General features: G+C 38.6%; 1 protein-coding gene across 2 annotated transcripts in view; it reads right to left on the reverse strand.

Annotated features, from left to right (window-relative positions):
* Positions 1-627: 627 nt before the first annotated feature.
* The window catches only part of SEC23B (SEC23 homolog B, COPII coat complex component), a 45,028-nt gene continuing 17,953 nt past the window's right edge, over positions 628-27,702 (reverse strand). The window contains exons 12-20 of one of the 2 annotated variants that reach the window (XM_028523777.2): positions 25,162-25,251; positions 24,102-24,208; positions 22,539-22,692; positions 19,505-19,582; positions 13,771-13,932; positions 12,425-12,511; positions 10,352-10,507; positions 9,916-9,981; positions 628-1,452 (exon numbers count right to left, since the gene is read on the reverse strand). In XM_028523777.2, coding sequence (XP_028379578.1) covers positions 1,363-1,452; positions 9,916-9,981; positions 10,352-10,507; positions 12,425-12,511; positions 13,771-13,932; positions 19,505-19,582; positions 22,539-22,692; positions 24,102-24,208; positions 25,162-25,251 — 990 coding nt within the window. In that variant the 3' untranslated portion in view covers positions 628-1,362. The remainder of the gene's footprint in view (positions 1,453-9,915; positions 9,982-10,351; positions 10,508-12,424; positions 12,512-13,770; positions 13,933-19,504; positions 19,583-22,538; positions 22,693-24,101; positions 24,209-25,161; positions 25,252-27,702) is intronic. The other variant, XM_028523778.2, reaches the window with a different exon arrangement.

The following is a 27,702-nucleotide window of genomic DNA, read 5'->3' on the forward strand; positions in this document are numbered from 1 at the left end:
TTTAAATGGAACATCAGTAACCTCTAAAGAATACTCTCCATTCAATAGAATAAGAAGCTGGAAATCCTTAATAGAGAACAAAACCTTCTCTCAAAAAAAAAAAATTAGAAACTCTAGGGAAAACAACAACAAATGTAAGTCATATTCCAAAAAGGAAACAAACCAACCTGTAGAATACTGGACTCTTAAGAAAAGTAATTTTGTCATTAAGCATGTTGTCCTTCAAGTGGCATGGGGACTGGGACATCAAACCCCTGGACAGAAATGTAATACCACCTGACTGGGACATGAACGATACTTACATTATGACCACTGTGTAGATAATCTTTATTAGTTATCAACTTCCAGAATCAACTTTGAGACAACAGACATAACTATGGTTACAGGTTGAAATGTAAATTTTACCAACCTTGTTAATATAAATATAAAGGTATAGCTGATAAAATCTAAATGGTAGAAAGGTCTTCAAATCCTCATTCTTAAAAATGGGAATTGAGAGATACTGGCTAAAATTGATACATTAACAACAAAATGTTTGAAAGATTAAAAAAAGTTACCTCTAAAGAGTAGGGTCTAGGCTTACAGAGTGGAGAAAACTGTTATTTGTTATAAGTTCTATAGGTTAGGGTTTTTCCTTATATTTCTCTTTTTACTGTGCATATATTATACTTTGATTAAAAAGCAGTACCTGTTAAAGTTATTTTACTATGCCCAAGATAAATGTATTGTCACTCTCTTAGATCCACTTATGCCCATCATCCACTCTTAATGTCTACCTAGGCTGGACTGTTTACATGGTATGTTACATGTGAGTTAGGGACAGTGCCACTCCAGACCAGTCTGCTTCAATGAAGTTTCACATTATCTGAAACTTTTCCTTGGTCTGTTAACATTTAGACAGTAAATGACTATTGAGTTCAGGAGATATCTCTTAGGGGAATCACTTAAAACACATATACACACACTCACAAAGACCTCAGGAAATCAAATTTGTATTAGCATTGTATTAGCCAGTGCTTTCTTCATTCAAATTTATTTCCTTCCTGACCATTATGGTTTTCATCTAAGCAGGTTGCCAAAACACATTACCCTTGCTTGTACATAGACTGCAAAGTCAGGATACAAAAAGCAAATAAACATGTATTAAGTACTAAAACATTTATGAACTTGTAATTTTATGATGGAAGAAAAGGGGAACATATAGGAAAAACAAATAAATTATAAAGTTACATACAACACTTCCTTTGATTATTTATTTAAATGCACAACAAAAGTAAAAGGAATGTTATTAAACCTTTATGAACAATTATGGACACAATTGACAGTTTCTTTTTTTTTTCAATTTCCAGCTAACACACCAGCTTAAGAGGCACTGGAGACAGCCAGTTTCTTCAAATGATCCATGAATACCTGCAAGCTAACGTCATCAGTTAGGATGGGTGCTCCTGATTCCTGAAATATAATGATAAAGGTTTATTGGCAGGATATCTTAAAAACTGTTTAGAATTCATGAATTATTAAGGACTCAGAATATTCATAAGTGTTTTCCCCTCTGCTATAAGTACTGCCACCAGCCCCCTCTAGCTAGCCTAGCTAACTAATTCTTTCAACTGAAGCATCAATTCCTCACAAAACCCTTCCCTGACCAACTTGAGCTCAAGCCATCCCTGACACTAGACAGTTCTGAGTATGCTCTTCAACTTCCCCTCTCCACAGTTCTGATGACTTATCCTGAGTCTGGACCCCACCAGGTGTAAACTCCTAGAGGCCTGCACACCATGCCTCCCATCTTCCCCATCATTCTGCCACAGCACCTGGCCCGATGCTCTTAAATGCTCTGCTTACAACAGAAACTTGATAATGGTATATTCGAAAATGAATCAGTACCTCCATGGAATAGATGGACATTAGTACTATCTGAAAATGTTTATGATTTATTTAATGTTAAAAGAAAGAAGTGAATAGAAACCTCAGTTTCTAGTAAGATCCCAAATTTGTAAAAAGAAAGATACACGTGACATATACATTTTATATCACCTAGCAAGAAACCAGAAGTGGTTAACTCTAGATAGTAGCACTAAAGGTAATTTTGATTTTCTTTCTTAATATTTTTTTAGATATTCAAATTTCCTAAAATAAATTATACTTCTATTATAATTAGAAAAATATAAGCATGATTAAAATTTTATAAAAAGGCTTCTTCCAAGAAGAAGATGTAGATGTATTTTTTTCATATTCCTCTCCCCAGGTAAAACTAAAAACCCTGGGCATTTTATATAAAACAAATATAAGAGATTCTGAAAGACAGGGAGAAAACAGCAGACAAACTACGGACCCTGGAACCCAAGAAGCAACACTTGGGTTGAATTCCCTGGATTTTCTTTTTGCCTCATACATCCCAGACTTGGGGCTGTAGAAGCTGGCAAATGGTCACTGAGTAGAGACAAACAACAAAAAAGCTCACTTTCTCTAGCCAAAGGACCAGGGAACCTCAGCAAGACAGGAAAAATGTTAGGTAACCACTGTCCTACAACCAAAGGTGATAGGAAAACTGTGGCCCCACCCCACACACCAGCAAAAGCTGAGTGGGCAGCTTGGACTTCTACTCTCATGAGGCAATAACAAGAAACCCCAACAACCCCATCAGGACGGTGTCAGAGAAGGACAGCTATGGTACTGGGAATTTCATCCTAATGGCCAGTAATAAGTCTCCTTGTCCCCATGGTATCAGTAGAGACCACTGGGGGAATCTGGATGTCTACCCCAACATGGCAATAATAGATGTCCCTCTCCCCACCTACTAGTATAGTATCAGATTAGGTCTAGTGGTGAGTCAGCACTTTTATCATCACTCAACAGTAATAAGGAAATCTCTACAGCAGGGTCAGTAGAAAGCAGGTGGGGAGCTGAGGGTGTTAATAGGGGCCAATGGAAAACCTGGACTTCAATCTCCATTCAGCAGTAAGGAAATACTGTCTCCCTCTGCCCTGCCCCTTTCATTCCAGAGTAGCACAAAAAGCCAGCTAAAACACCAGGTTTAAGCATATCCAGAGTCTCATAACAAACATGAAAATGTCCATGTTTCAATCAAAAATCACTTGTCAGGCCAAGAGCCAATACCTCAAAGTGAATGAAAAAAGTAAGCTGGTGTTAACACCATGTTGACAACAATGTTAAAATTATCTGACAGAAACTTGAAAGCAGCCATGATAAAACTGCTTCAATAAACAATTAGGAACACAACTAAAAACAAACAAACAAACAAACAAAAAGCCTCAGCAAAGAAATACAAAGTCTGAAGAAAGGCATGCAAGAGAATCAAATGGAAATTTTAGAACAGAGAAATACAGCAACAAATAAAAAGCTCAGTGTATGAACTCAATAGCAGAAAGGGAACAGAGAAAATAATCAGTAAGCTGGAGATAAAAAACCCTAACATTCATGACATTCAGGTCATTGGAGTCCCAGAGAGAGAGAGAGAAAAAAGAGGGGAGGCTGACAAAGTATTTGAAAAAATAATAGCTGAAAATATCCAATTTTGGCAAAAGACATAAATAGACAAAATCAAGACACTAATAAAATTCCAAATAGGCTAAATCCAAAGAAATGAGCACCAAAAGCACATGGTACTTTAACTTGAAAGCTCACAACAAAGAAAAACATATTGAAAGCAGCCAGAGAAAAATGACATGTTATCCACAGGGGAAAAGCAGTAAGAATGACAGTGAATTCTTATCAGAAATCATACAAGCCAGAGAGTGGCAAAATATTTTTTAACTACCTAATGAAAAGGAATGTCACCAGAATCCTATATTCAGAGAAAATATCCTTCATGAATGAAAGGGAAATCAAGAATTTCAAATGAAGAGAAACTAAGATTCTATTACCAGCAGACCTACTCTAAAAGAATGGCTAAAGGAAATCTCTAAACAGAAAGGAAATAAGAGAAGGAACCTCAAGTATCAACAAGGAATAAAGAACATAGTAAACAAAATTAGGGATAAATACAGTAGGCTTTTCATCTTCTCTTGAGATTTATAAATTATGTTTAATGACTGAAGAAAAACTGTATCTGATGTATGGAGAAGAAATATTTAACAAAATTATAAATGAGGCAGGGTAAAGGGACATAAAGAGATAGTAAGTTTTGTATACCTCACTTACACTGGTCAAGAAAACAACACTGGTAAACTGCGAGAAGCTATGCATATGTAATGTAATACAACACTCTAAAGCAGGGGTGTCAAACTCATTTTCACCAGAGGCCACATCAGCCTTGTAGGTGCTTTCAAAGGGCTGAATGTAATTTTAGGACTGTATAAATGTAACTACTCCTTAACAGTTAAGTGAGAGCTCAATGCTGCCACTGGATAGAAACAAGGTGCCAGGCCAGATAAAACAAGGTGGAGGACCAGATTCAGCCTATGGGCCTTGTGTTTGCCACCTGTGCTCTAGAGCAACCAGGAGTATCCACTACAAAGAGACACACTCAAAACCACTATAAACATGTTAAAATGGAATTCTAAAAAAATGTTCAAAGCCCTGGCTGGCGTAGCTCAGTGGATTGCACGCGGGCTGGGAACCAAAGTGTCCCAGGTTCGATTCCCAGCCAGAGTACATTCCTGGGTTGCAGGCCAGAACCCCCAGCAACCGCACATTGATGTTTCTCTTTCTCTCTCTCTCTCTCTCTCCCTCCCTCCCTCCCTCTCTCTCTCTCTCTCTCTCTCAAATAATAAAGTCTTAAAAAAAAAGAAAATCTTAAAAGATGAAAAAAAACCTACTTAAAAAAAATGTTCAAGTAATTCACAGGAAGGCAAGAAAAAAATAGTAGAGAAAACAAAATACAAAATGGCAGATTTAAACCCTAGTATATCAACAATTACCTTAAATATAAATGGTCCAAATATATCAATTATGAGCTTAGCAAAGTGAATTAGAAACAATGACACACGTTATGTGCTATGAGAAATTCACTTCAATTATAATGATAGAAGCAAGTTGAAAGTTAGAGGATGAAAAGAGATAAAAGAAGAAGGCTTTATCAATGCCACATAAATAAAGTAAATATTAGTACAAACAAAATTACCAGAGAGGGTGACATTATATGAGGTCTCTCTGGAAAAAGCCCAGCCATTATCAATATAACAAAAACGGTTTGCACAACATCAATGTGACAGCGAAAATAAGAAAACGTGATGGAAAAATATGTAATATGGAACCCTAGATGAGATAATGCAACAGAGAAAGAACATTAGGTAAAATCTAAGAAAATCTGATTGAAGTATGGGCTTTAATTAATCATAATGTTTAATTGTAATAAATGTACCATACTAACATTAGATTTGGGGTAAATGGGAACTCCACACTTTCAACTTTTCTAGAAATCTAAACCTTTTCTAATAAAAAGAGTTCATTTAAACAAAAACAGTCAGAGATGAAATATGGTTTATGACAGCAAGAATCATTTCTGGTCTAGATTCATGAAATACTTAGCCTTATTTATTGTCTTATAAAGGTCAGATTTGCAAACCAGAAGGCAAAAGCCCCTTTTCTGATACTAGGAGACCACAGATTATACTTACCTGAGACATCTAGTCAGAGAGGGGTTAGACAAACATGGTCTGTCAGGAAAAAGTCCAGCCATTATTAATATAAGGAGAATGGTTTGTTTGATATGGATGTAATCTGACAGCCAAGGAGAGTGGACTGGAATAACCACGTATGAACAATGATGCCTTCACTATACTAGTCAGTGGGGGCAGTAGATGCCGTTGAGTGAGCATGTGTACTGTGTGGCCATTGCATTCAAAATGACTGAGTAAGTAGAGCAACAAATCTGCATCAAATTTTGCGTTAAGCTTGAACATTCCTCTGCAGGCTCTGTTCAGGTAATTCAGAAAGCCAAAACTATGGGCAAGTGGTAACTGGTAGCTTCTTCATGACAACACCTGCTCATGCATCCCGTCTCATGCAGAGTTTTTTGTGAAACATCAAATCACCCACATGACTCAGCCTCCCTACAGCCCAGATCTGGTGCCCTAAGACTTCTGGCTTTTCCCAAAACTCACCTTTTTAAGGGTAGAGATTTTAGACTGTCAGTGAGATTCAGGAAAACATGATGGGGCAGCTGACAGTGAATGGAAGAGCTGTGTGAGGTCCCAAGGTACCTACTTTGAAAGGGACTGAGGCATCACTGTCCTATATACAATGTTTCTCGTATATTGTATCTTCTTCAATAAATGTCTCTACTTTTCATGTTAAATGACTGGATACTTCCTAGACAGACTTTGTCTAATAAATGATATAAGGTCAATCTACTGAGAAGACATAACAATTCTATGTGTATGCAATAAACAAGAGAACTACAAAATATGTGAACAAAAACTGAGAGAACTCAAAAGAGAAATACACAAACTCATAATTGGAGTTGGAAACTTCAACACCCTCTCTCAACAAAAAGGACATAACAACTAGGCAGATAATCATCATGGATATATAAGAACTCAACAACACTATCAACTAACAGAATCTAGCATTTATAGAACACTATCCAACAACAGCAAGATACACATCCAAGTGACCCTGGAACATATGCCAAGATAGTCCTTACCCTTGACCATAAAACAAATTTCAATAAATTTACAAGAATTAAAACCATACAAAATGTATTCTCCAACAACCATGGAAATAGAAATCAGTAACAGAGAAAAAAATCTCCCAATACCTAGAAACTAAGCAACACTTCTAAATAATACAAGAGTCAGAGAACTGTCAAGGGAATTAAAACACAAAGATAAATTATATATCAAACTGAACAAAAATGAAAATACAATATATCAAAACCTGTGGGACACTACCAAAGCAGTGCTGACAAGGTAATTAATGGAACTAAATGCATGTACTGGAGAAGAGGGAAGTCCCAAATCAATAAGCTAACCTCCTATTTCAAGAACTTAGAAAATGAGGAAAATAAACCTAAAGCAAGCAGAAGAAAAGAAAATAAAGATTAGAGCAGGAAACAATGAAAATGAAAACAGACAACAGAACAAGAAAAGTAAATAGCCCTGGCTGGTGTGGCTCAGTGCACTGAGTACTGGCCTGGGAACTGAAAGAGCGCCAGTTCAATTCCCAGTCAGGATGCATGCATGGGCTGCAGGCCAAGTCCCTGGCTGGTGGCTTGCAAGAGCAACCAATCAATGATTCTCTTGAATTTCAACATTCCTCTTCCTCTTTCTACCTCCCTCCCCCTCTCTCTAAAAAGTAAATCTATTTTTTTTTAAAAAACTGTGTGGTATTAGTAGAGGGAGAAAATACAATAAAACAGAGCAGAAAACCCAGAAATAGACTCACACAAATTCACCCAACTAATCTTAGACAAAGATACAAAAGCAATTCAGTGGAAGAAAACTAGCCTCTTTCAATAAATGGTGTTGCGGCAATATGCAGAAAATAAATTTATACCTTATATCTTATATAAAAATTAATTCAAAATGAATCAGACTAAAATGTAAACATAAAATTAGAAAATCAGCCCCTGGCTGGCGTAGCTCAGTGGATTGAGAGCAGTTTGCCAACCAAAGTGTCGCAGGTTCGATTCCCAGTCAGGGTACATGCCTGGGTTGCATGCCATGACCCCCAGCAACTGCACATTGATGTTTCTCTCGCTCTCTCTCTTTTTCCCTCACTTCCCTCTCTAAAAATAAACAATAAAAATAAAATTAAAAAAAAAAAAGAAAAAGAAAATCAATGCAGGAGATCTTTAGGATCCAGGGCTAGGCAAAGAATGTTTAAACTTGAGACCAAAAGCACAATCCATGAAAGGAAAAAAATAATAAAGGGAACTTCATAAAACAAAAAAACTGCTCTGCAAAAGATCTGGTGAAGAGGATGTACAGAGAAGCTATAAGGGAGAGAAATATACACAGACCATATATGTAACAAAAGACTAGCATCTTGAATTTATAAAGAACTCAAAATTCAACTATAAAAAAAAAAGCAAATAATCCAATTAGAACAAGGACAAAAGACAGAGATTTCATCAAAGAAGGTATACAAAAGGAAAAGAAGCACATGAAAAGCCACTGGAAAAATGTAAATTAAAACCACAATGTTATCGATTCCCAGTCAGGGTACATGCCTTGGTTGCAGGCCATGACCCCCAGCAACCGCACATTGATGTTTCTCTCTCTCTCTTTCTCTCTCCCCCCTTCCCTTCCCTCTCTAAAAATAAATAAATAAAATCTTTTAAAAAATTAAAAAAAAAAAACCCACAGTGTTATATACCACTACCCACCTATCAGAAAAGCTAAAATAAGAATAACAATACTAAATGCTCATACATTGGTGGTAGGGTTGGAGAAGGACACTCATTTTGGAAAACAGTACGGTAGTTTCTTACTAACCATGTAACTACCAAACAACTGAGCAAATGTACTCCTGGGTATTTATCTCAGAGAAATCAAGACTTATGTTCATAAGAAACCTGTACACGAATACTTAAAGCAGCTTTATTCCTAGTAGTCAGAAGTTGAACAACCCAGATGTCCTTCAATGGCTAAATTACTAACCAAGTATGGACCTCTATACCATGGATTATTCAGCAAATAAAAAGAAACAAATTATTGATACATATAACAACCGGATGAATGTCTAGATAATTATGCTGAGGGGGAAAAAACCCAGCCCCAAAAGGTTATACACCATGTGATTTCATATATATAACATTTTTTTTCAGAGAAGGGAAGGAAGGGAGAAAGAGAGGGAGAGAAACATCAATGTGCAAGAGATACATTGATCTGTTGCCTCTAGCAAGCCCCCAACTGGGGACCTGGACTGCAATCCAGGCATGTGCCCTAACTGGGAATCGAACCAGCAACCTTTGGGGTCACAGGCCAGCACTAAATCCACTAAGCCACAGCAGTCAGGACTCATGTACATAACATTCTTGATGACAAAATTATAGAAATAAAAAACAGATTAGCAGTTGTCAGGTATTAAGGAACAGGTGGAGGCAGAAGGAAAATGAGTGTGACTATATAAGAACAACAGAAAAGTCCTGGCTGGTGTGGCTCAGTGGATTGAGCACCAGACTGCGAAGCAAAAGGTCACTGGTTCAATTCCCAGTCAGGGCACATGACTAGGTTGCAGGCCAGGTCCCCAGGAGGGGGCCGTGTGATAGGCAACCACACATTGATGTTTCTCTCCCTCTTTTTCTCCTTCCCCTCCTCTGTCTAAAAATAAATAGATAAAATCTTTTAAAAAGAGAGCAAAACTAGAAAGATTCTCATGCTGATGGAAATGTGCATCTGGACCTTATCAATGTCAGTATCGTGACTACAATACTGCATCACAGCTTTACAGGATGTTACCATGGGGGGAAACTGGGTATAGGGTATAGGGGATCTCTGTATATTACTTCTTACGACTGAATATAAACTTGAAATTATCAACAAAAAAAGTTAAAATTTAAAAATGTTATGAGAAAACAGAATGAAAGAAATGACTCATTTGAAAAAGACATAAATGATTGAAATAGTTAAAGAAGGAATCAGAGGCTGAAAAGTAAAGACAGCACAGACCCAACAGTGAGCATTTGTAAATGTTTTGGCCCTGCCCTCTTGGAACAGAGAAAGCAGGAGAGGGAGGATTTGGGGCAATGTTTCTGTGTCTTTGAGAGTCAAATGGAGGCCACACTATGGTGTTCTGTCTTCTGGCCTCAACTTGTGATAATGCTGTGTATTGCATAAAACAATCCACACTAGGTAGCCATCCCTTACCCCCAAGCTATGTTCAAAGTTATTTTTTCCATCAAAATAACCAAGCTATTCTGTTTCTGGGCCAAATAGGATCCAATTTGTAACTAGGTTTTTTAAAAAGTAGCTTAGTCTCCTCTCCAAATACCTGATAATTTCTTACCTGTCCCCAAGCATACAGGTTATTGTGTGTCTGAGATGGATTCACTTTAGACAAAAGGAATCGAGCCTTTAAAAAAAAATTACAGAATAAAGGTGGCATTAATATTAGTGTACTAGGACAAAAAGTTTTACACTTCTGTTAAATTAAGAAATTTTTTACTGCACAGGAACCCATTTCTGTAGCTTAAAACCAATAGCTCTCAATTTATTAGAGTTCCAGAAAAATAAAATAATGTATTTTATTTTGGCAATCCTCTGCTTTTACATCAACATATTCTGACCATTCATTTAAAAATAAGTCATATTTGGAAGTTTATCTGTATAGCAATTTATGTCACCACATAAAATATTAACCACACTGTTTGGATTTATAGCCATAAAAATACATCATAAAAACCACTGAGTACCAAAGCTCTTGTAGAAATGACCTCACCGACCTGACTGCCTCCATGCTCTGTGTGAATGTAACGTGGCATAGGGAAGCGTGCTTGCAGAATGTCTTGAGCATCATCCAGTGGTGCCTGCAGAAGGTGCTTGAAGTTTTCATACTCAGGCATGTCCTGGTACCCAGCTTTACGCCACTGGGCTATGGTCTACACCAAAACACATAAACAAAAACTACTGTGGAAACAATAAAACAACAATCTTCTTTGACACTTTTGACATTCTAACACCATCTCCCAACCCCCAAATTTATGTCAAGAATGACAAGTGTTAGAAGGGAACAAAGTGGAACTAAGAAGTATGAGCAAGCAAAGAGGTGCATTCAGGACACCCCCAATAATTCTCCCAGAAGTATGTCATCAGTCACACCTTCTCAGCCAAACTGAGGGATTAGCTGTCCCAAGGAACCGAGGCTCCCTTCCTTGCCATTCCAATGCCATCACTTTGTCTAGCTTCTCATTTCCTTAAACCTGGCAGTGAAAAAGACTTGTGGGCTGCTTCTATGGAATCAATCCCCACTTCTTTTTCCAATCAATACATATTGTACATTCCCTTCAAGTACATAATAGTCACACAGACCTGGTGGGATTGACCCCATCCCCACCCCCTGGGCTCTGTGTGGAGATATTCTCAGTGGGAAACTATTTTACAGTACATAAAAGCTATAAGAATCAAAGTATGAGACTTACCTAGGCAATAAGTAGAAGGCAGTATACTAAGTACAAAAAGTAAAAACTGTCTCCCCAACTAGGCTAAATACTTTGAGTCTCATTCATTCTTTCATTCCCATCAGCAAATGGTTTAGGAAATATTTTGAACACACAGGAAATTTTTAAAAAGTTGTTGACTGATTAATGTATCTTTATAAATAAGCTAAAGTGCTTTCACATGTAACTGTTAATCTGATTCCAGAGAGATGATTCTCTTTAGATGTTTCCTTCTGCAGCCTCTTCTCCATTCTGAGTTTCCTGTACTATTTTCTAGGTCTTAATCTTTTACTGGTGGGATGGAGGAAATTATCATAAGCTCACTTCGTTACAAGAGTTCTTAAGAACAACTACCAGCAGACTTAGGTCTTTTGGAAGGTGAGAACGATGTCACTGTCTTTGTCATTAGAACCAATAACTTGCACAGAGAAGATGCTCAATAAATGCATGAATTAATAAGATCAGGGGCTATGGCCAGTGACATCTATGAAGAATGAACTAAAGGCAAAAAAAGCTATCTTGTGATTATTGTTCTTAAAGAAATCAGTGGGAAAACCAGCTGGTCACAAATGGCCCTTGACCATTACTGGTAGGACCACTACTGGTAGCCTACTATCTATGGGCAAGTGGCTAGCAGACTGGGTGTTAATATCATTTGGAGTTATAAAATGCCCATTAGTATTAGAAGATGAATTCTCTTAAAGTTATTTTAAAAATTCTGAAACAATTTGTATCTTTTCAGGACATCTGAAATCACTTCTAATGTACTGACACTAGGAAGTCAAGTCAACCACAAGGCAACCTACTAAAGGTAAAGAATATGCAATAGAAGAAAAGGAATATATCACTGTATATAAGGCTGAGTAAAAGAATTTTCTTCAGAGGAGCCATTCCTTTTCTTAGGAAATGAACTTTATCTAGTTCATTGGGTAAAGTAATAGACTTTACCCAGAAGGCCACACACAGCCATCCTAGAGATCCACAGACCCAGCTTAAGGTTCATGGTATCACATTATTTCAAAGAAAAACTTTAGTCCCAAATGTATGCATGCTTACTACTAACTCTAGCATAACTCTGAAAGGGTAGTAGTGCATATAGAAAGTTTACTGAGCAAAAGTAACTAACTGATCTTGCCTGACAACTCAGAAATATATATGGTGATTTGAAAAGGCCACCTAAGATTTACTTACAGCAAATATTATTAGTTACTAATAAAAAAGATTTTATTCACTAGAATAATGCTGCTGCACTCATTATAATAAACTATGGGTTTTCTAGGCCCAGGTTCTTGTACCAAATACATAAAAAACTAAATTAATAAGAAGAAAGTAAAAATGGTTAAAAGAATAATATCTTACCTCACCAAGATAGATGACAATTTGGAAGAAAGTATCCATCAGCAATATTCTGTCAGCCAGAATGCTGCTGCTGTCCAATAGTACTGGCTGAAGGGGAAAAAGATGACACTGATCTTCCCTCTGTTCCCCACATGGCCAGGACATCAAGAAGGCCATTTACAACTGGTACCAGGTGCAATGGCTCTCCCCACCTTCATGTCATTTCTACTTTCTGCTTCCTGACTCAGCAGTTCTAAGTTTCAACTTTGTAGAAGAAGCTCCAAATAATCCCTCATCAACTGGAAAAGGAGATTAATGGTATCTTTTGCTCTGGGAACCAAAAGTTATGCCAAATATTCTCAGTTTCATGCTAAAAATGTATTGCATCTATCAGAAATACAGTCTCTCAGATATACTACAACTGCTTGTGACAAACAGTGGCTACATGAAAAAGTACAGCTTTTATTACAAGTTTGCAAAGTTTACTACAAAATGTATTTTTATGATCTTTATTTCAATAATAAAAGTAACTTATACTTTAAGTTAAAGAAAATTTGAACCCAAGGACAACCAATATTGATAGTTGGTTTATTTCCATATAGTTTTTAATTCTTGCAGACATTTAGAAAACATAATTTAGAAAAGTTTCTATCTTAATTTTTTAATGTAACATTTTAACATATTTATTTCATTATGTTACATAAACTGTAAATATTTCTTAGATTACTTATTTCCCTACCATTGAGCACTGGATTATTTTCTAATTTTCTATTCTAATATTTCATTTACTATTTCTTTGAACAAAACTTTTTCTATATATACGAGTATTTTCTTTGGATACAATACAAGACATGGGATTACTGTATCAAACTATCTGAACACATTGAAAAAAGTATCTTCGTAGTATTTTTAAAAGTTTTCCACTTGTATATCCTGGCTGGTATGGCTCAGTGGACTGAGTTCTGGCCTGCAAACCAAAGGGTCGCTGGCTCAATTCCCAGTCAGGGCACATGCCTGGGTTGCAGACCAGTTCAGGTCCTCAGGTAGGGAATGTGCAGGAGGCAACCACACATCGATGTTTCTCTCCCTCTCTTTCTCCCTCCCTTCTCCTCTAAAATAAATAACATTTTTATAAAAATTTAAAAAGTAGAAAAAATAAAGTTTTCTACTTGTAATCCTGCCTTCCACAGATAATAGATTTACGTGCCCATGAATTTTCCCTATGTTCATTTTTAAGACTTAGAAATAATGTTAAATTACTATAAAGACTCAAAGTTTTCTCTTTTTTACAGTTTTTCTCTAAGAGAAAAAACAAAATAGCATATTACATGATTCCTTCCAAGAAAGGCATTCACATAAAATCTTACCTCTGGTGGTCCATGGAACGAATAGGAGTAGAGAATGGGCTGAATCATGATCAGGGACTGGGTTAGATCCTGTCGGGCAAAATGGTGTCTGTAATATGATGACTCATCAGGACTGTTATTAAACACTTGAAGAAATGGAGATCTTCTAAGATGGAACATGAACTGCATTCATAAAGGAAAAAAAAAAGACAAGACCATATACCTGTAACCTGCTTCGATACCCAAAGAGTAGACTTGTCTTAGGTCTCTGAAACAGGAAAACCCAAACTTTTAAGAATAAGGTCTCTGGGTTCATAAAATAGAAAGTAAAATGGTGGTACCAGGGGCTGGGAGAAGTAGGAAATGGAAAGTTGTGGTAGAATGGGTACAGCATTTTGGTTTTGCAAGATGAAAAGGTCTGGAGATCTGTTGCACAGCAAGGTGAATATACCTAACACTACTGAATAGTACCCTGAAAAATGGTTAAGATGAAAAGTTTTATGTGTTTTTACCACAATTAGAAATTTTAAAATTATTTTTAGAAAGTAGGGGGAGCCTCTGGGTATGTCAGAGATTCTAGATGAAATGGGAAGGGCAAAGAAGCACTTACCACTGGAGTCACTAGCCTGGGTTGTAGAGACAGAATGTCTGCTCTCAAAGGGACCACAGTCCAGTGGGGAAAAGGCACATTTGGGGCAGTATGTTATTAGCCCCAGTATAGGAAAGTACTGCTACAGTGGGGTGGGGCTGGAGGGATATCAGGAGACTTCCCAAAGCCACTAGATCTAAAAAACATTCATGAGGAGGCCCAAGGGCCAGGGGAGAAGGAACTCCTGGCATGGTAACAACAGATGAGAGGTGAGAGAGATCAGACACAGCTAGTACATTGGAGTGAGGGGTATAAAGGAGACAGGGAAAAGAAGATGATCCTGGAGAGGTGTGTTCTTTACCATGAGAATGAGAAGGTGGAGAGCAGACTTTTAACTCACTCTAAAGAGTTACCAGAACATGGAAATGAACTGCCTTGAGAAGTATAAAGCTTCCTAAGACTCCACATATTGAAGCACAGGCTCCTAAACAGTAATCACAGCTGACATTCAATTTATCCTATGTGCAAAGCACTTGACAAAAACTATTCAATCCTTCCAATAAGCCCACAGGTAGGTTTTTACCATCCCTAATTCATGTATCAGGAAACTGAGGGGTAGACAACATGTCCAAGGCCACCCACTAACTACTGAGTGGCAGAGCCAGACTCTAATCCATGCTGTTGGCTCCAGCAACTGGTCTCCTGACCTGTATCCTACATGCCTCAACAGAAGGAATATTAGAGGCCATCTCAATTCAGTGGTTTTCAAACTGTGCTCTTGAGTTTTGGTGAAACCACAAGGCCCTGAAAGTGAGGTGGTGGAAAGTATTGTGGTAGGACCCCCTATGTGGGGGTGGCACCTGGGCAAAACCAGAGCAGCACCCAAGTCCATCTGCTTTGCATACTGGCTTTTAAGAGGGTCCCCATAAAAAAAAATTCCAGAGAGGAAGATGGTAGTGTGGTAGGAGGGAGCAGATTCCCCTTCCCCTTACACACGGGAGAAAAACTGATCTACAGAGGAACAGAGCAAAAAGCCAACAATATCACATTTATGAAAATAGGAGATCAAAAATTGTAGCAGACATTGAAGAACCAGACAGTAAGGAGAGTGCTTCAGGATAATGAGGGTCCAGGGATCAGCGCGAGGACCAGGTAGGTTGCAGCCCCAGCACTCCTGGGTCTGCCTCAGGGCACTTGGGAGAGAGCTGGGTCAACCACTCCCTCCCCAGCCAAACAAGGACTGAGCAGCACTGGGGGAGGCCTGATTGCTTGAAGGCACAGAGAGGGGAGGGAGGATTGAGAGACAATCACACAGGGGCTGAGCACCCACACATAGACCTGGGAAATGTGAGCCCCAGCCTGTGCGACCAAGGGCAGCCTGGCCGAGCACCCATGCCCCCAACCCGGAGAGTGTGGTTTTGTGGAAGACCCAGACCCCACAGCCCTGAACACAGAAAAGGCACAGGTGTTCCACGGGATCCCCGGTGCCCAGGTCATGAACTTGGGGGAAGTGCGCACCCCTCAAGATCCCAGGAGCTCATACCCATGAACCCGGAAAAGGCGCAGGCACTACGCGGGATCCTGGAGACCACGGCAGTGAGCTCCAGAGAGTGTGCTTACAAGTGCCCAGACCCACACCCAGGGCCCTGTAGAGAGGCACCACACCAGCTCTTGGAAAAACTCGCAGCTAGCCCTGGGTACAGTATGCCAGAGGATCACAGAGTTCTGACCAGCAAGGGAGAAGAACTATTCCAATTGCCCCTCAGGCTACTGAAGCCAGCAAGACCAGAAAAACTGGTTTGGCCACATAGAAACAAAGAAAAGGGTTTTTTTTGTTTGATTTTATCTTTTTTTAAAGTAACTCTTTATTTTGTAATTCTTATTATTTTTATATCTCAATTCCTGATGCTTCTCTTTCTTTTACTCTAGAGTTATTCCGGTTTCCTTTCAAATTTATCGCTTCTTCATTCCCTCTTCTGCTTTTTTCCTTCTTTTATTTTGAAACTGCAAGTTATTACATATTTGTATTATCGTTTTTCATTATTCTTACATTTTTTTATTTTAATAGTATTTTGGTATTCCTCTTCTTTCTGTTTAGTCTTCTTTGCTTGGCTGGTTATATTGTATCGTTTCATAGATTTACCCTATTATCTCATTAATACTGTATTGCTAATTTACTGTCCTTCATTTGTGTTCCATTAGTACATTACTCAAGGGTCTATACTCCCTATTGTTACCTAGATCTCATAGATTCTGTCATATGGTTGTTGCTCTAATATTACTGTACATAATACCTATTCAATACAATTGTAAATACTACACAACACCCCTCCCAGATCTTGGCCCACTTCATGATTTCCTGAACTCTATTACTATACTGGCTAATTCTATTCTCTCACACACTACACCTATTTACTATTCTTTACTCTCACCCTACCTCAGAATCTGACCTCCCACAACCTCAGTGCTTTCTAGAACCAACTCACAATCCTTTCCCCCCAACAAGAGTCTCATCTTCTTTCCATCCTTTCAGAAAAGTGGCTAGTGGGTGGAAGACCACCGTTAACACTATACATAGCCAAAGGATTCCTATCTCTCCTCTACTAGCTGCTACTGTTAATATCATAGACTACTCTTTTGCTATCTTAAACTATTTGCCTTCACCTCCAACTGATCACAAAAAAGAGTAGGGGGAAGCTGTGAACACCAGGATACCTGAAAGACACAGCACCACTCAATCTCACAGGTATTCTACCACAGAAGTTCACACCATAAACCCAGGGAACCACAACACATCAATTTAAGAAACAGAGGCTAACAAGAAGAATCTCACGAACAATGAGAAGACAAAGAAACAATCCCCAAATGAAGGGAAAGGAGGAAGCCTCAAAAAAAATGCTAAATGAAATAGAGGTAACTCAACTATCAGATACTGAGTTCAAAGAAATGGTTATCAGGAAGCTCAACAAGCTCACAATGAGCTACCAGAAATTACAGGGAAACTACAATGAAAGCACTGAAAACTATATCAACATGAAAAAGGAAGTGGAAACTATCAACAAGGCCCAACAGGAAATGAAAAATACAATTTCTGAACTGAAGAACACAGCAGAAGGAATCAAAAGCAGGACTGATGAAGCAGAAGATTGGATCAGCAAGCTAGAGGACAAAGTAGAAGAAAACACCCAGAAAGAGCAAGAAAAGGAAAAGAGACTCAGAAAGAATGAAGAGGGATTAAAAGAAATGCAACACAATATGAAACGTAATATTATCCATATAACAGAGATACCAGAAGGAGAAGAAGAGGACCAAGGGACAGAAAACCTGTATGAAAAGTAATGACGGAAAATTTGATGAGAGAAAAAAGTCACACAAATCCAGGAAACACAGAGAGTCCCAATCAAGAGGAACCCAAAGAGGCCCACTTCAAGACACATCATAATTAAAATGGAAAAACTTCAAGACAAAGAGAGAATCTTAAAGGCAGCAAGGGAGAAACAGGAAGTAACATACAAAGGAGCCCTGGTAAGGCTAGCAGCTGACTTCTCGATGGAAACGCTCCAAGCCAGAAGAGAATGGCAAGAAATATTCCAAGTAATGAGAACCAGAGATCTGCAACCAAGGCTACTTTACTCAGCAAGGCTCTCAATCAAAATAGAAGGCCAAATAAGAAGCTTCCCAGACAAAAGAAATCTAAAAGAATACACCTCCACCAAACCAGCTCTGTAAGAGATACTAAAGGGACTACTTTAAGGAAAGGAAGGAAAGGAGAGAAAGAGAGAGAGGGAGAAAGAGAGAGAGAGAGGGAGGAGCACAGGCACATAAATGGCAATGAATAACTACCTATCAATAATAACCTTAAATGTAAATGGATTAAATGCTCTAATCAAAAGACACAGAAGAGCTAAATGGATAAGAAAGCAGGACCCGCAAATATGCTGCCTACAAGAGACCCACCTCAGGTTAAAGGCCTACACAGGCTGAAAGTGAAGGGCTGGAAAGAAATTTTCCAACCAAACAGACAGGAAAAAAAACCAGGGTAGCAATACTCATATCAGACAAAATATACATCCAAAAAAGGGCCATAAAGAGAGACCCAGAAGGTCACTTCATAAAACTCAAGGGAAGAATCCATCAAGGGAAGAGGCACACATCTCGCACCACAGAGCTCTACTCTGGGCCAGTGAGATGACCTCCGAGGCCCCCTTGAGCCCTAATAATCAGAGCTATACAACTGCATGACTCAAACCTGTGTCCACTTTCCAAAGCAAGTATTTGAAAGGATAATATACATTTGGACAACCAAGTCCTCATAAGTTTATTTAGAAATAAAAGCACTTCTTTTTATTTATTCCCCATAAAGGCGTCTCTGAGGGAAGAGGAAATAAAGTTGAGTTTGCTTCCAGTGCTGGAAAAGCTGCTCCTGTGAAGAAGCCAGCCTGAAAGTTTCAGGTCCCAGCTGTGGAGCCACCAGCTCACATTCACTAAGTGCTAAACATTAGGTTGGCCTCAGCTCACATAATCCTCACAGCCACCCACTGAGCTAAATTCTAGTTTTCTCATTTACAGATGAGGATAGAGGTTCAGAAAAAGTATATACCCAGATCCCTGAGAGCAACTTCAGGCTTCCTTCACTCAACCTCCTTTCCCCTTTGTTCAATGGCTCCCAAATGTTTAGTTCCTGCATTAAGCAGTTATTTATAGAAGCTGCTTATTAGTGCTGATTCCTAGTTATTTTGCAGCATAATAACCATGAACATATCATTAAATATTTGTCACATTAATATAGTCTCCTTTATTATATTCATCTTCCAATATGCTTCATTTTCTTTGGTGTTGTTTGTTCGCTGCTAAGGTAGCTGATAATCCACCCAGAACTTCCACAAATTAAGAGATTTTGTTGGGGCCTTATACAATGAACCTGTTTTGCCTTTTCATGATAGTTAATTGTTATTTTCTCCTTTCTGCATGTCACCTCTGTTTTCTGTAGGGTTCAGGCAGCGCCTGGCACAGAGACACAGTATTTCTCTTGAAGTGAACCACCTTTATCACCTAGAGCCTGAGTCTCAAAATATACCAAGTCTTTACTTTGCCCCAAAAGTAGCAAGTCTTATTTCTATTGCAATTTATTCTTCTATAGTTATTTGAGAAACACCTACTACTTACCTGAGGATACAGAGAGAAAGACTCTGATAGCCTAAAAGAAGTGGCGTCTTCCTTGTTATACTGTCCAAACTTCTGACACTGTTGAAAGAAAACAGTAAAAAGGGTAGGAAAACCCTAAGTTGGAGTCACCTGGAAAAATCCTTGATGTTAAGAGAGCTACATTTTAATCAATTCTGCCACTGACTGTGTCCCAAACTAGCACTTCTCAGCAACAGGCAGGCAGACACAATACCCAGTGTTGTTAAAATGCAAATTCTGGTTTGGCAGACCTGGGGAAGATGCGGAGATCCTGCATTCTAACCAGCAACCAGGCCATGCTGGCCAAATACCTCTCTGACTAAAGGGGGGCTGGATGAGTTCTCAGGTGCTTCTTCCATAAAAATTTATAAATGAATAAATAAATAAATAAACAAATCCCTCTGAGACCATGAAATATTACCTACCAATTATAGATCAACTTTGATGTTCCATTACTCTGCAACTCAATATTCTTATTCCTTTTAAAGGCAAATTTCTGAAAAATGTTTTCTCTCCCTGCCTTTATTTCCTTTTTATTTCACATATTTCCTCTGGACATTAAAGAATTAGGCCATCCACCATTTAAATAAATCCCATCTCTGGCTTCCCATCCCATCTTCCTACCAAATCAGATGCCCTTGCAGTTCTTATGTTCCTGAAATTCCCTAACACCTCAAGCCAAGAGACTCCCCAAACTTCTGGAAATTCTCCCCTTCAGCAATTAAAACAGCACGTTCCTTTCTTCCGTCAACTCTCCAGGCAATCCTGTTCTGCCTTCTTCTATAGCCCCTCATCTTCCTACTCCTTAGAGGTAAGTTCTCTGTTCCCTGCTCCCAGACTCGCTGCTTCAGCTACAAATGAACACTAGAGCCAGACCAATGTCATCCAAATTCCTCCTTTATGTCCAGTGCTGACTTCTACCTAACTACCAGATCAGCCTATCAAAAATAAACTATTGCACAAAAAAAAGAAAAAGAAAAAAAAGAAGACGACTCACCTTCCTCTAGCCTAAAGCTGCTCTCCCTTTGTATTTTTCTACCATGCTGTCTGTCATTCTTGCAGTTATCCACTCTTAGAACACTCAATGCTATTTTTAGGGGATTTTATTTCACATATAGTTTCACCAAGTTTTATCAATTCTTTTTTTAAATTTTGATGTTGTTCCTTTTTATTGAATTTATTGGGGTGATACTGGTTAACAAAATTATACAGGTTTCAAGTGCACAATTCCACAACATATCATCTGTACACTATACTGTGTGTTTACCATCCCAAGTCAATTCTCCTTCCATCACTATATCAATTCTTTTAGCATTCATCCTGATTCCAAACCTTCTCCCACTTTTAATTCTGCTGCCACCCTGGTCTCAGCTCTCTTGAGCCTGTAAATCCCTCTATCAGGTCTCCCCAACAATAGCCTTTTCACTTTCCAAATTAACCTCATATGGAATGGTAAATGTAAATACAAGAATCATGCTCCTGTCACACCCCCTGCTTGGGAATCACACCTAAGTCCCCTTTTACTCTAATGTTAATGGAAGTGACTTGACTTCAAAATGAAGACAATTCATAATTAAGCTACACTTTCACTGCCTCTCTCCCCATTGTACATTCTGGCCTCTGTGACAGTGGTCTTGCCAATGTCCCCAGCATAAGCTGAAGTGCACAGCTACCTCCCACAGGATGGGCCCTCCACTTGCCAAACCTTGCCTTCTTCTATCCTCCCACTATCCTACTCAGTTTTAAAAGATTTGATTCAAGGCTCACTTTTCAAATAAAATCAACCACTTGGACCCTCTGTTCCATTTTCAAATTGTGTCTGAAATGTTAATATTCCCTGGAGCACAAAAAAAAAAAAGGTTCCTTGACACAGTAAGGGCAAACACACAAACACAGAGCTAAACAAAGCTAAATGTTTTTTTACTAGGCTTTCAATGCCTTTGATCATAAACACCTGCCATGAATTACCAAGAAAGTAAAATTGTAAGGTATGATAATTATTGATTTCTTGCCTTATAGCTCCAAACTCACCCTTTCTGCCTGCAGTGAAATGGATCTGGGCTCTTTAAAAATTCTTCCTTTGCTAGTTGGCACAATGTTGAGCTTTATCAGTAGACGGTGCTGGAGGCAAGTGTTTGCTTCTGGATTCCAGTGTGCTCAACTCAGCAGCAGCTTTATGGCTTCCCCAGTGCCAAACTCCCGCAGCACATGGCAGCCAGCAGTGATCCCACACCCTGAGTGCTTCTGATAAAAAACTTCCCTATGAAGAATTTTCCTCAGCACCCCAGAGTGTTGGGTTTTCATCTAATTCTAGAGGGTGAATTTCTAGCAAGTTCCTCTGACACCACATAACACCATGGCATTTTCTCTGCCATGAGACTCAGTGAACCTTGGCCGTGCACTCCCACATAGATCTAGACCAGACCTGGAGAAAAAGGGGCTCTTTCTTGGGTACTCTATCTCAGCCTAGAAGCAGTGACTGCACCTTTTATCTGATATTTTTATATCATTTAGCATTCTCTTTACATCTTGCTAGCCAAGCCTCATTATTCTAATCCCCTGTCATGACAGTAATTCTTTATATAAACCTTTCTCTATTGAAATTACTGTGTGGTTGCACTCTGATTAGATCAAAAATGACACATTAGACATCTCCTTACACTCACTGGGCCATGAACCGTTACTTCAAGAAAAAAATCTCCAATATCAGTATGGAAAATACATGACACAGAATTCATAGTGACTCATCTAAATCAATTCTCAAACACACAGATTTGCATCATTCCCTAAATATCCTGTGTATGTTGTTTCTTCCCAACTGTAATGTAACCCTTGAGAAAAAAATGCCCATTTAATACTTCTTATCACTCTCAGAATTCCCAGTGTTTGGTATTTACCAGGTAGGCAACTAATAAATTTTTGTTGACTGACTGTATAAAATAACAGGTTTAAGGGACAGTTTCTTTTCTCAGAGCAAAGACCAAAATGGAACCTAGTGCCATTGTTCCCAACTTACCAGTCGAATAAGTTGTCGGTCCAGCCACCGGAGTACATCAGGCCCCTCCTCGGATTCCGCTCGGAACACTCCCAGCCGTGCCATCAAGACTGCTGCGGCCTCCTGGTCAAACGCTGCTTCTATGTGCTTGAGCTGACTCTGTGCATCTGCCCAACTGACAGTTCCAGAGTTAGTACCATGCTTATATTCAGAACAGAAAACCGGCTCTTTATTAAGATGAAGAAACCTAAGTCCTGTTCCTTCATCTAAGATAACACAAATTCAAACTGCACTGTCAGAAATCACAGGAGTTTTACACACATTTTCACTTACCCTCATGTGATTTCTGAAGATTATATGTGCAAAAGAAAATTATAGGGAACTTCCCAATATTCTATAAGACATCATGAAGTAGATAACTAAAAAGTACCTAAATCTCTAGCCAGTGTTCCTTCCTCTAAATCAATCTTACAAAAATCTAAATCTTTACAAATTCATAAAATATCTTCCTTGGCATCAGGGTATAGAGAATTAGAATATACACAAAAGTTTGCACATGAATAAAGACACTATGAACAAGGCTAGAAGACAAAAGAGAGACTAGAAACAGGCATGAGCATCACACAAAATTATAGAGTTCCTCTACATTATTAAACAAGGAAAAGAAACAGGTTTTACAAAATGGGTAAAGGCTATCACAGAAGATATACATATAGCCAATAAACACGGAACGTGCTCAACCCATTGATAAATGAAAAAAAAAAAAATAAAAGTGACATATTGCTCTGTATTTGCATGTTAAAGATTAACAATATCATTATTAGTAAAGAGACAGGGTACCCCCCTTACACTACCAAGGAAAATACAAATTAGCTTGTTAGGAAAGTAGTCTTGCAGTACCCAAAATTCCACTTCTATGAAATGACTGGAAATACTCATGTACACAAAGATATAAAAATACGAATGCAGCACTGCTAGAAGGAAGGTAAGACCTGAAATGGCCCTTACTAAAGGAGTGGTACATCCCATCCAAACCATATAACAACCATGAGAATGAATGAGAGAGGTTTATCATGTTATTGACACAGATGTCCTTGACACATTGAGGAAAACAAAAAATATATTAGTTTAAGAAGTCATACATGTATATAATACACACATATGGTATATAATGCCATAGAAATGGGACTGTAAAGTTAAATCCCAGCAAATTGCAGCATTTTACTTCTGAGTAACAGCATTTTACTTCTGAGGAGGGTGGGAGAAGAGACCCATTCTTTATATACATATGTGCTGCTTGAATCTTTTACAAGAAGGATGTATTTATGGGTTATTTATCTAATATATAAAGTAACAAAAAATAATTTTGAATGAACTTATTCCTACTGAGATGATTCCTCTGGGCAAGTGCTAACTGGGTTAGCCAACAAAGCCTCTTCCTCCTCCTCCTCTGATTGAAGGAGTCAATGAGAAATTGGTGAGAAACATTTAATGGAATTACAAAGATAAACTAACAGATATTAAATTGTCTTTCCTAAGGCAAAAATCAGTCAGCTCAACAGAAAGGAAACCGGGGATGCTCACTTTCGGGCAATGGTGGTCACACGGATGCGTCTCTGGGTGCTGGAATGTTGATACTGTGTGACAAACTGGATAGCGCCTCGGCCTCCTTGAGGAATCGGGGCGTTGTGCTGCAGGGCAAGAGGCCATACGCTGCATCACTGTTATAGGCATGAGTCAAATAAAACAGAGCACAGTGCCCTTCCTGAAATGGCTGACATGGTGGTTCTTGAATTTTGAATGGTACGCTTAAAATCTACACATTGTACTGTGTATGACTTTCACCTCAAAAAAAAAAAAAAACCCTCAAATAAATACTTACTGAAGTTAATGGGATTCATGCTGAAGTATTTGGGATGAAACAAACTGATGACTGCAATTTGCTTGAAATGTATCAAAAATAAGGGATTGACGAATGGATATGTAACAAAGCAAATACGATGTTAACTATGGAATGTACCTGGTGGGCGTATGAGTGTTTTCTGTACATTTCTTATAATTTTTCTGTATGTTTACATTTTTTTAATTAAACATTGGGGCCTTGCTAGTGTGGATCAATGGATTGAGCACCAGCCTGTGAACTGAAAGGTTGCTGGTTTGATTCCCAATCAGGGCACACGCCTGGATTGCAGGCCAGGTCCCTGGTTGGGGGAGTGCGAGAGGCAATGTACTGATGTTTCTCTCACACAATGATGTTTCTCTCCCTCTCTTGCTTGCTCCCTTCCCCTCTCTCTAAAAATAAATAAATAAAATCTAAAATAATACACTGGGGAAAAAATTAACTAACTCAAAATTCATTATATTGGTCATATATAATTGGTCATTATATAACAATGGCTAGGAAAAGCAATTACTCTTCTAAAAACCTTATCAGTTCAACAATAAAGTAAGGAAAGCAGTCTACAGTCTAACTCTGACCAAACCCTGGAGGGAATTAAAGAGACTTTGCCAGACTGGTCATAGGCCAAAGGTAAGCTCAAAGCAGCATCTATTTGTGGGGAAAGAAACCAAAGGCCACCAGTCTTGTAATAAATCAGAAAACAGAACACTGAGACATAAATATTCATGAAGAAATCCAACTCACCTGATTAACTACTTCAAAGTAGATGCCAAGTGTCGTTGTAGGATCCAGGCCACAGATTTTCCACTGACTTGTACCACCGACACCAAGCTCCTGGGGTAAGAACAGGAATTGAAACAAAACAAAAAAGCTACTCCTGTTGTTAAGTGCTGATGAAAAAGACAGATGCTGAGGAGAAGATTATCTCATTCCACATGAAACTTTAACCCCCCAAAATACAATTATGGATTAGAATATGGTTAATATCTACATTTATAGTACTTTAAGCGTTTTATATTGGTACTCTGATCAACTTCCATTATATCACCTGTAAAATTTACATGTACAAACAGACATACATACACATATGGTACCTAACACTGAAGTTAAATGAAAGAATCACAGTTTGGGAAGAAGTAAATAGTAGAAAAGAAAAAGGATTATCTGCTTAGCTTGAAAGTTTTATGTACTTCTTTCATCATTATGAGAACAAGAAAGTTATAAAATGTTAGCTATCAATTTTTAATCTAATTCCTTTATGTAAAACCTACATATGAATTCTTGGTAAGAAAATTGATTTTAGTGATATGAAGGCTGCTTTTTACTGACTAACTGAATGGTTGCCAGAGATAAATATGAGGTTCACTAAAATGTGAAAGTATCACTATTTTAAGCATGCCATCTAGAAGGGCTACAGATATCAAAAATACCTATATTCACCTACTGAGATCACTAGATTCTGAAATACACATTCTATCATTCTAGAGATAGGAAGTATTACACATTTTAACACACCTCATCAAAATGAGGCATAGAGTTAAGAAAGTAATGTGATTATGAATTAAGAGTCTTGATGTTCTTTTTTTTTTCCTTGCAAAGAAAATTCAGTAAATATTTCTCTCAGCTAAGCTCTCATAGTTGGTGAAAAGGCAGGAAGCCCAGGTTATAGAGAGCTTTGAGATACTAGTATTTGAAGTTGCTAGTTCAAGGGCAAATTCATTTGGAAAGGGAAGAGCAAAATGTGTATAAAGGGTGATGGAAATTGAAGCACTTGAGGCATACATTTCTGAGTCTCCATACATAAGGCTACTTTTTGGGTAACTTGCTGTTAAAGAAACAAAACTGGAAAGAGCTAATATTTAGTCAAAAAAAATGAGGGTAGAATTCACAGAGATTAGAATACAGCTAAAAAGCTGTCAAAATAAAATGTGTCACGTGAGGTTTGAGGTCCCGGGTTGATAGGAGAACCCAAGGGCACTCAGCTTCATGCAGAGGTTCTCCCCAGCTCAACTGAATTTTAATGTACTGCCAACTTTGCAGCCCTGCATGAGCTTTTCAAAATACTCGTTCCTCCTCACATGAACCCCCTCCCTGCACACCCCTTTCCTTTGTCCATGAGATGCCTGGGAGCCCTCGAGCCCGTCAGGGCCCTTCCCACCCTGCATTAAGTACCCTCCCCTTCCTACTGTGTTTTGGGCTGTAATTTCCTCCATCTGACCCCGTATCTCTTTCAGGGGATTCACAGGATCCAATTGCATTATTAAATTTTTGCATCTCTTTCCTGTTATTTCCAGAGGTCTGGGGTAGAGTTGAAGGCTTGTGCATATAATTAGTCTACCATCTTCATTCAATATTGACCCCTCTGCTTTCTACTTTATAAAAATTCCTCAAATGTTCTGGCCCCTCAGTGGCAAGTTCTCTCAATTTCCAATGTATTTATTGAGTTTCATGACACTGTAAATATATCTTTGTTGTCATTCCAGTAGGTTCTTGAATGTACATTCAGACCACCATCTCAAATGGATTATTTCTAAATTAACCCTGGACTCTGGCAGAAGGAGGGTGGACTACAGTCAAATAAGGAGAGACTGGGTTGTATGGCTCTGGGGAGAGAGGTGAAGGGGCAGCCAGGAGGATCCCTGTACTTAGCCCCTCCCCCACACTGCAGACTCCATCTGTCTTGCATAGAGCACTCCCCTCCATGATATTACTTCTGTGTTACTCTGAATCCACCCAAACTGCACACTGTCAGCTGAGTAGAGCTGAGGTCAGTCTGGTCTCTCTACAAAGCCATGTCAAGAACCTGTGTACCCAGCCAAAGAACCAGCAATCTCAAGGAGATAATGGTCAGAGGAGAAAGAGAAACTTCTTAAGTGAATTACATAGCAGCTCTAAGGTACAGAGTGGGGAGAACAAAGACTGTTTCATCAGTGTTAGCAAAGCAAGACTCAGATGGATGGATCTATGCATATTAACCTTCCCTTTTAGTGGCCTTTTCTAAAAGCTGCAGGTAACATCTGCTGAAAGAGCCACACCCAAGAAAAATGGCAAAGTTAAAGAAGACAGCATGCCTTTCTTGCCTTGCTAACCCATTCTCCCACATCTCTCCACACCTATCAACTAAATTCTTTATATATGAAACTTCTTAAAGTTTCGAATGAGAAGATCAATGGGTTCAGAGTATGCCACCCCAAAATATCCACTCTCATATAAGGATTATTTTGAGCTGAAGGAAATTTAAAAGAAAAACTGACACATGAAAAACTCTCTGCCTTCCCCTCTCTA

This window comes from Phyllostomus discolor, chromosome 9 (assembly GCF_004126475.2).
Source record: "Phyllostomus discolor isolate MPI-MPIP mPhyDis1 chromosome 9, mPhyDis1.pri.v3, whole genome shotgun sequence".
Taxonomy (NCBI): domain Eukaryota; kingdom Metazoa; phylum Chordata; class Mammalia; order Chiroptera; family Phyllostomidae; genus Phyllostomus; species Phyllostomus discolor.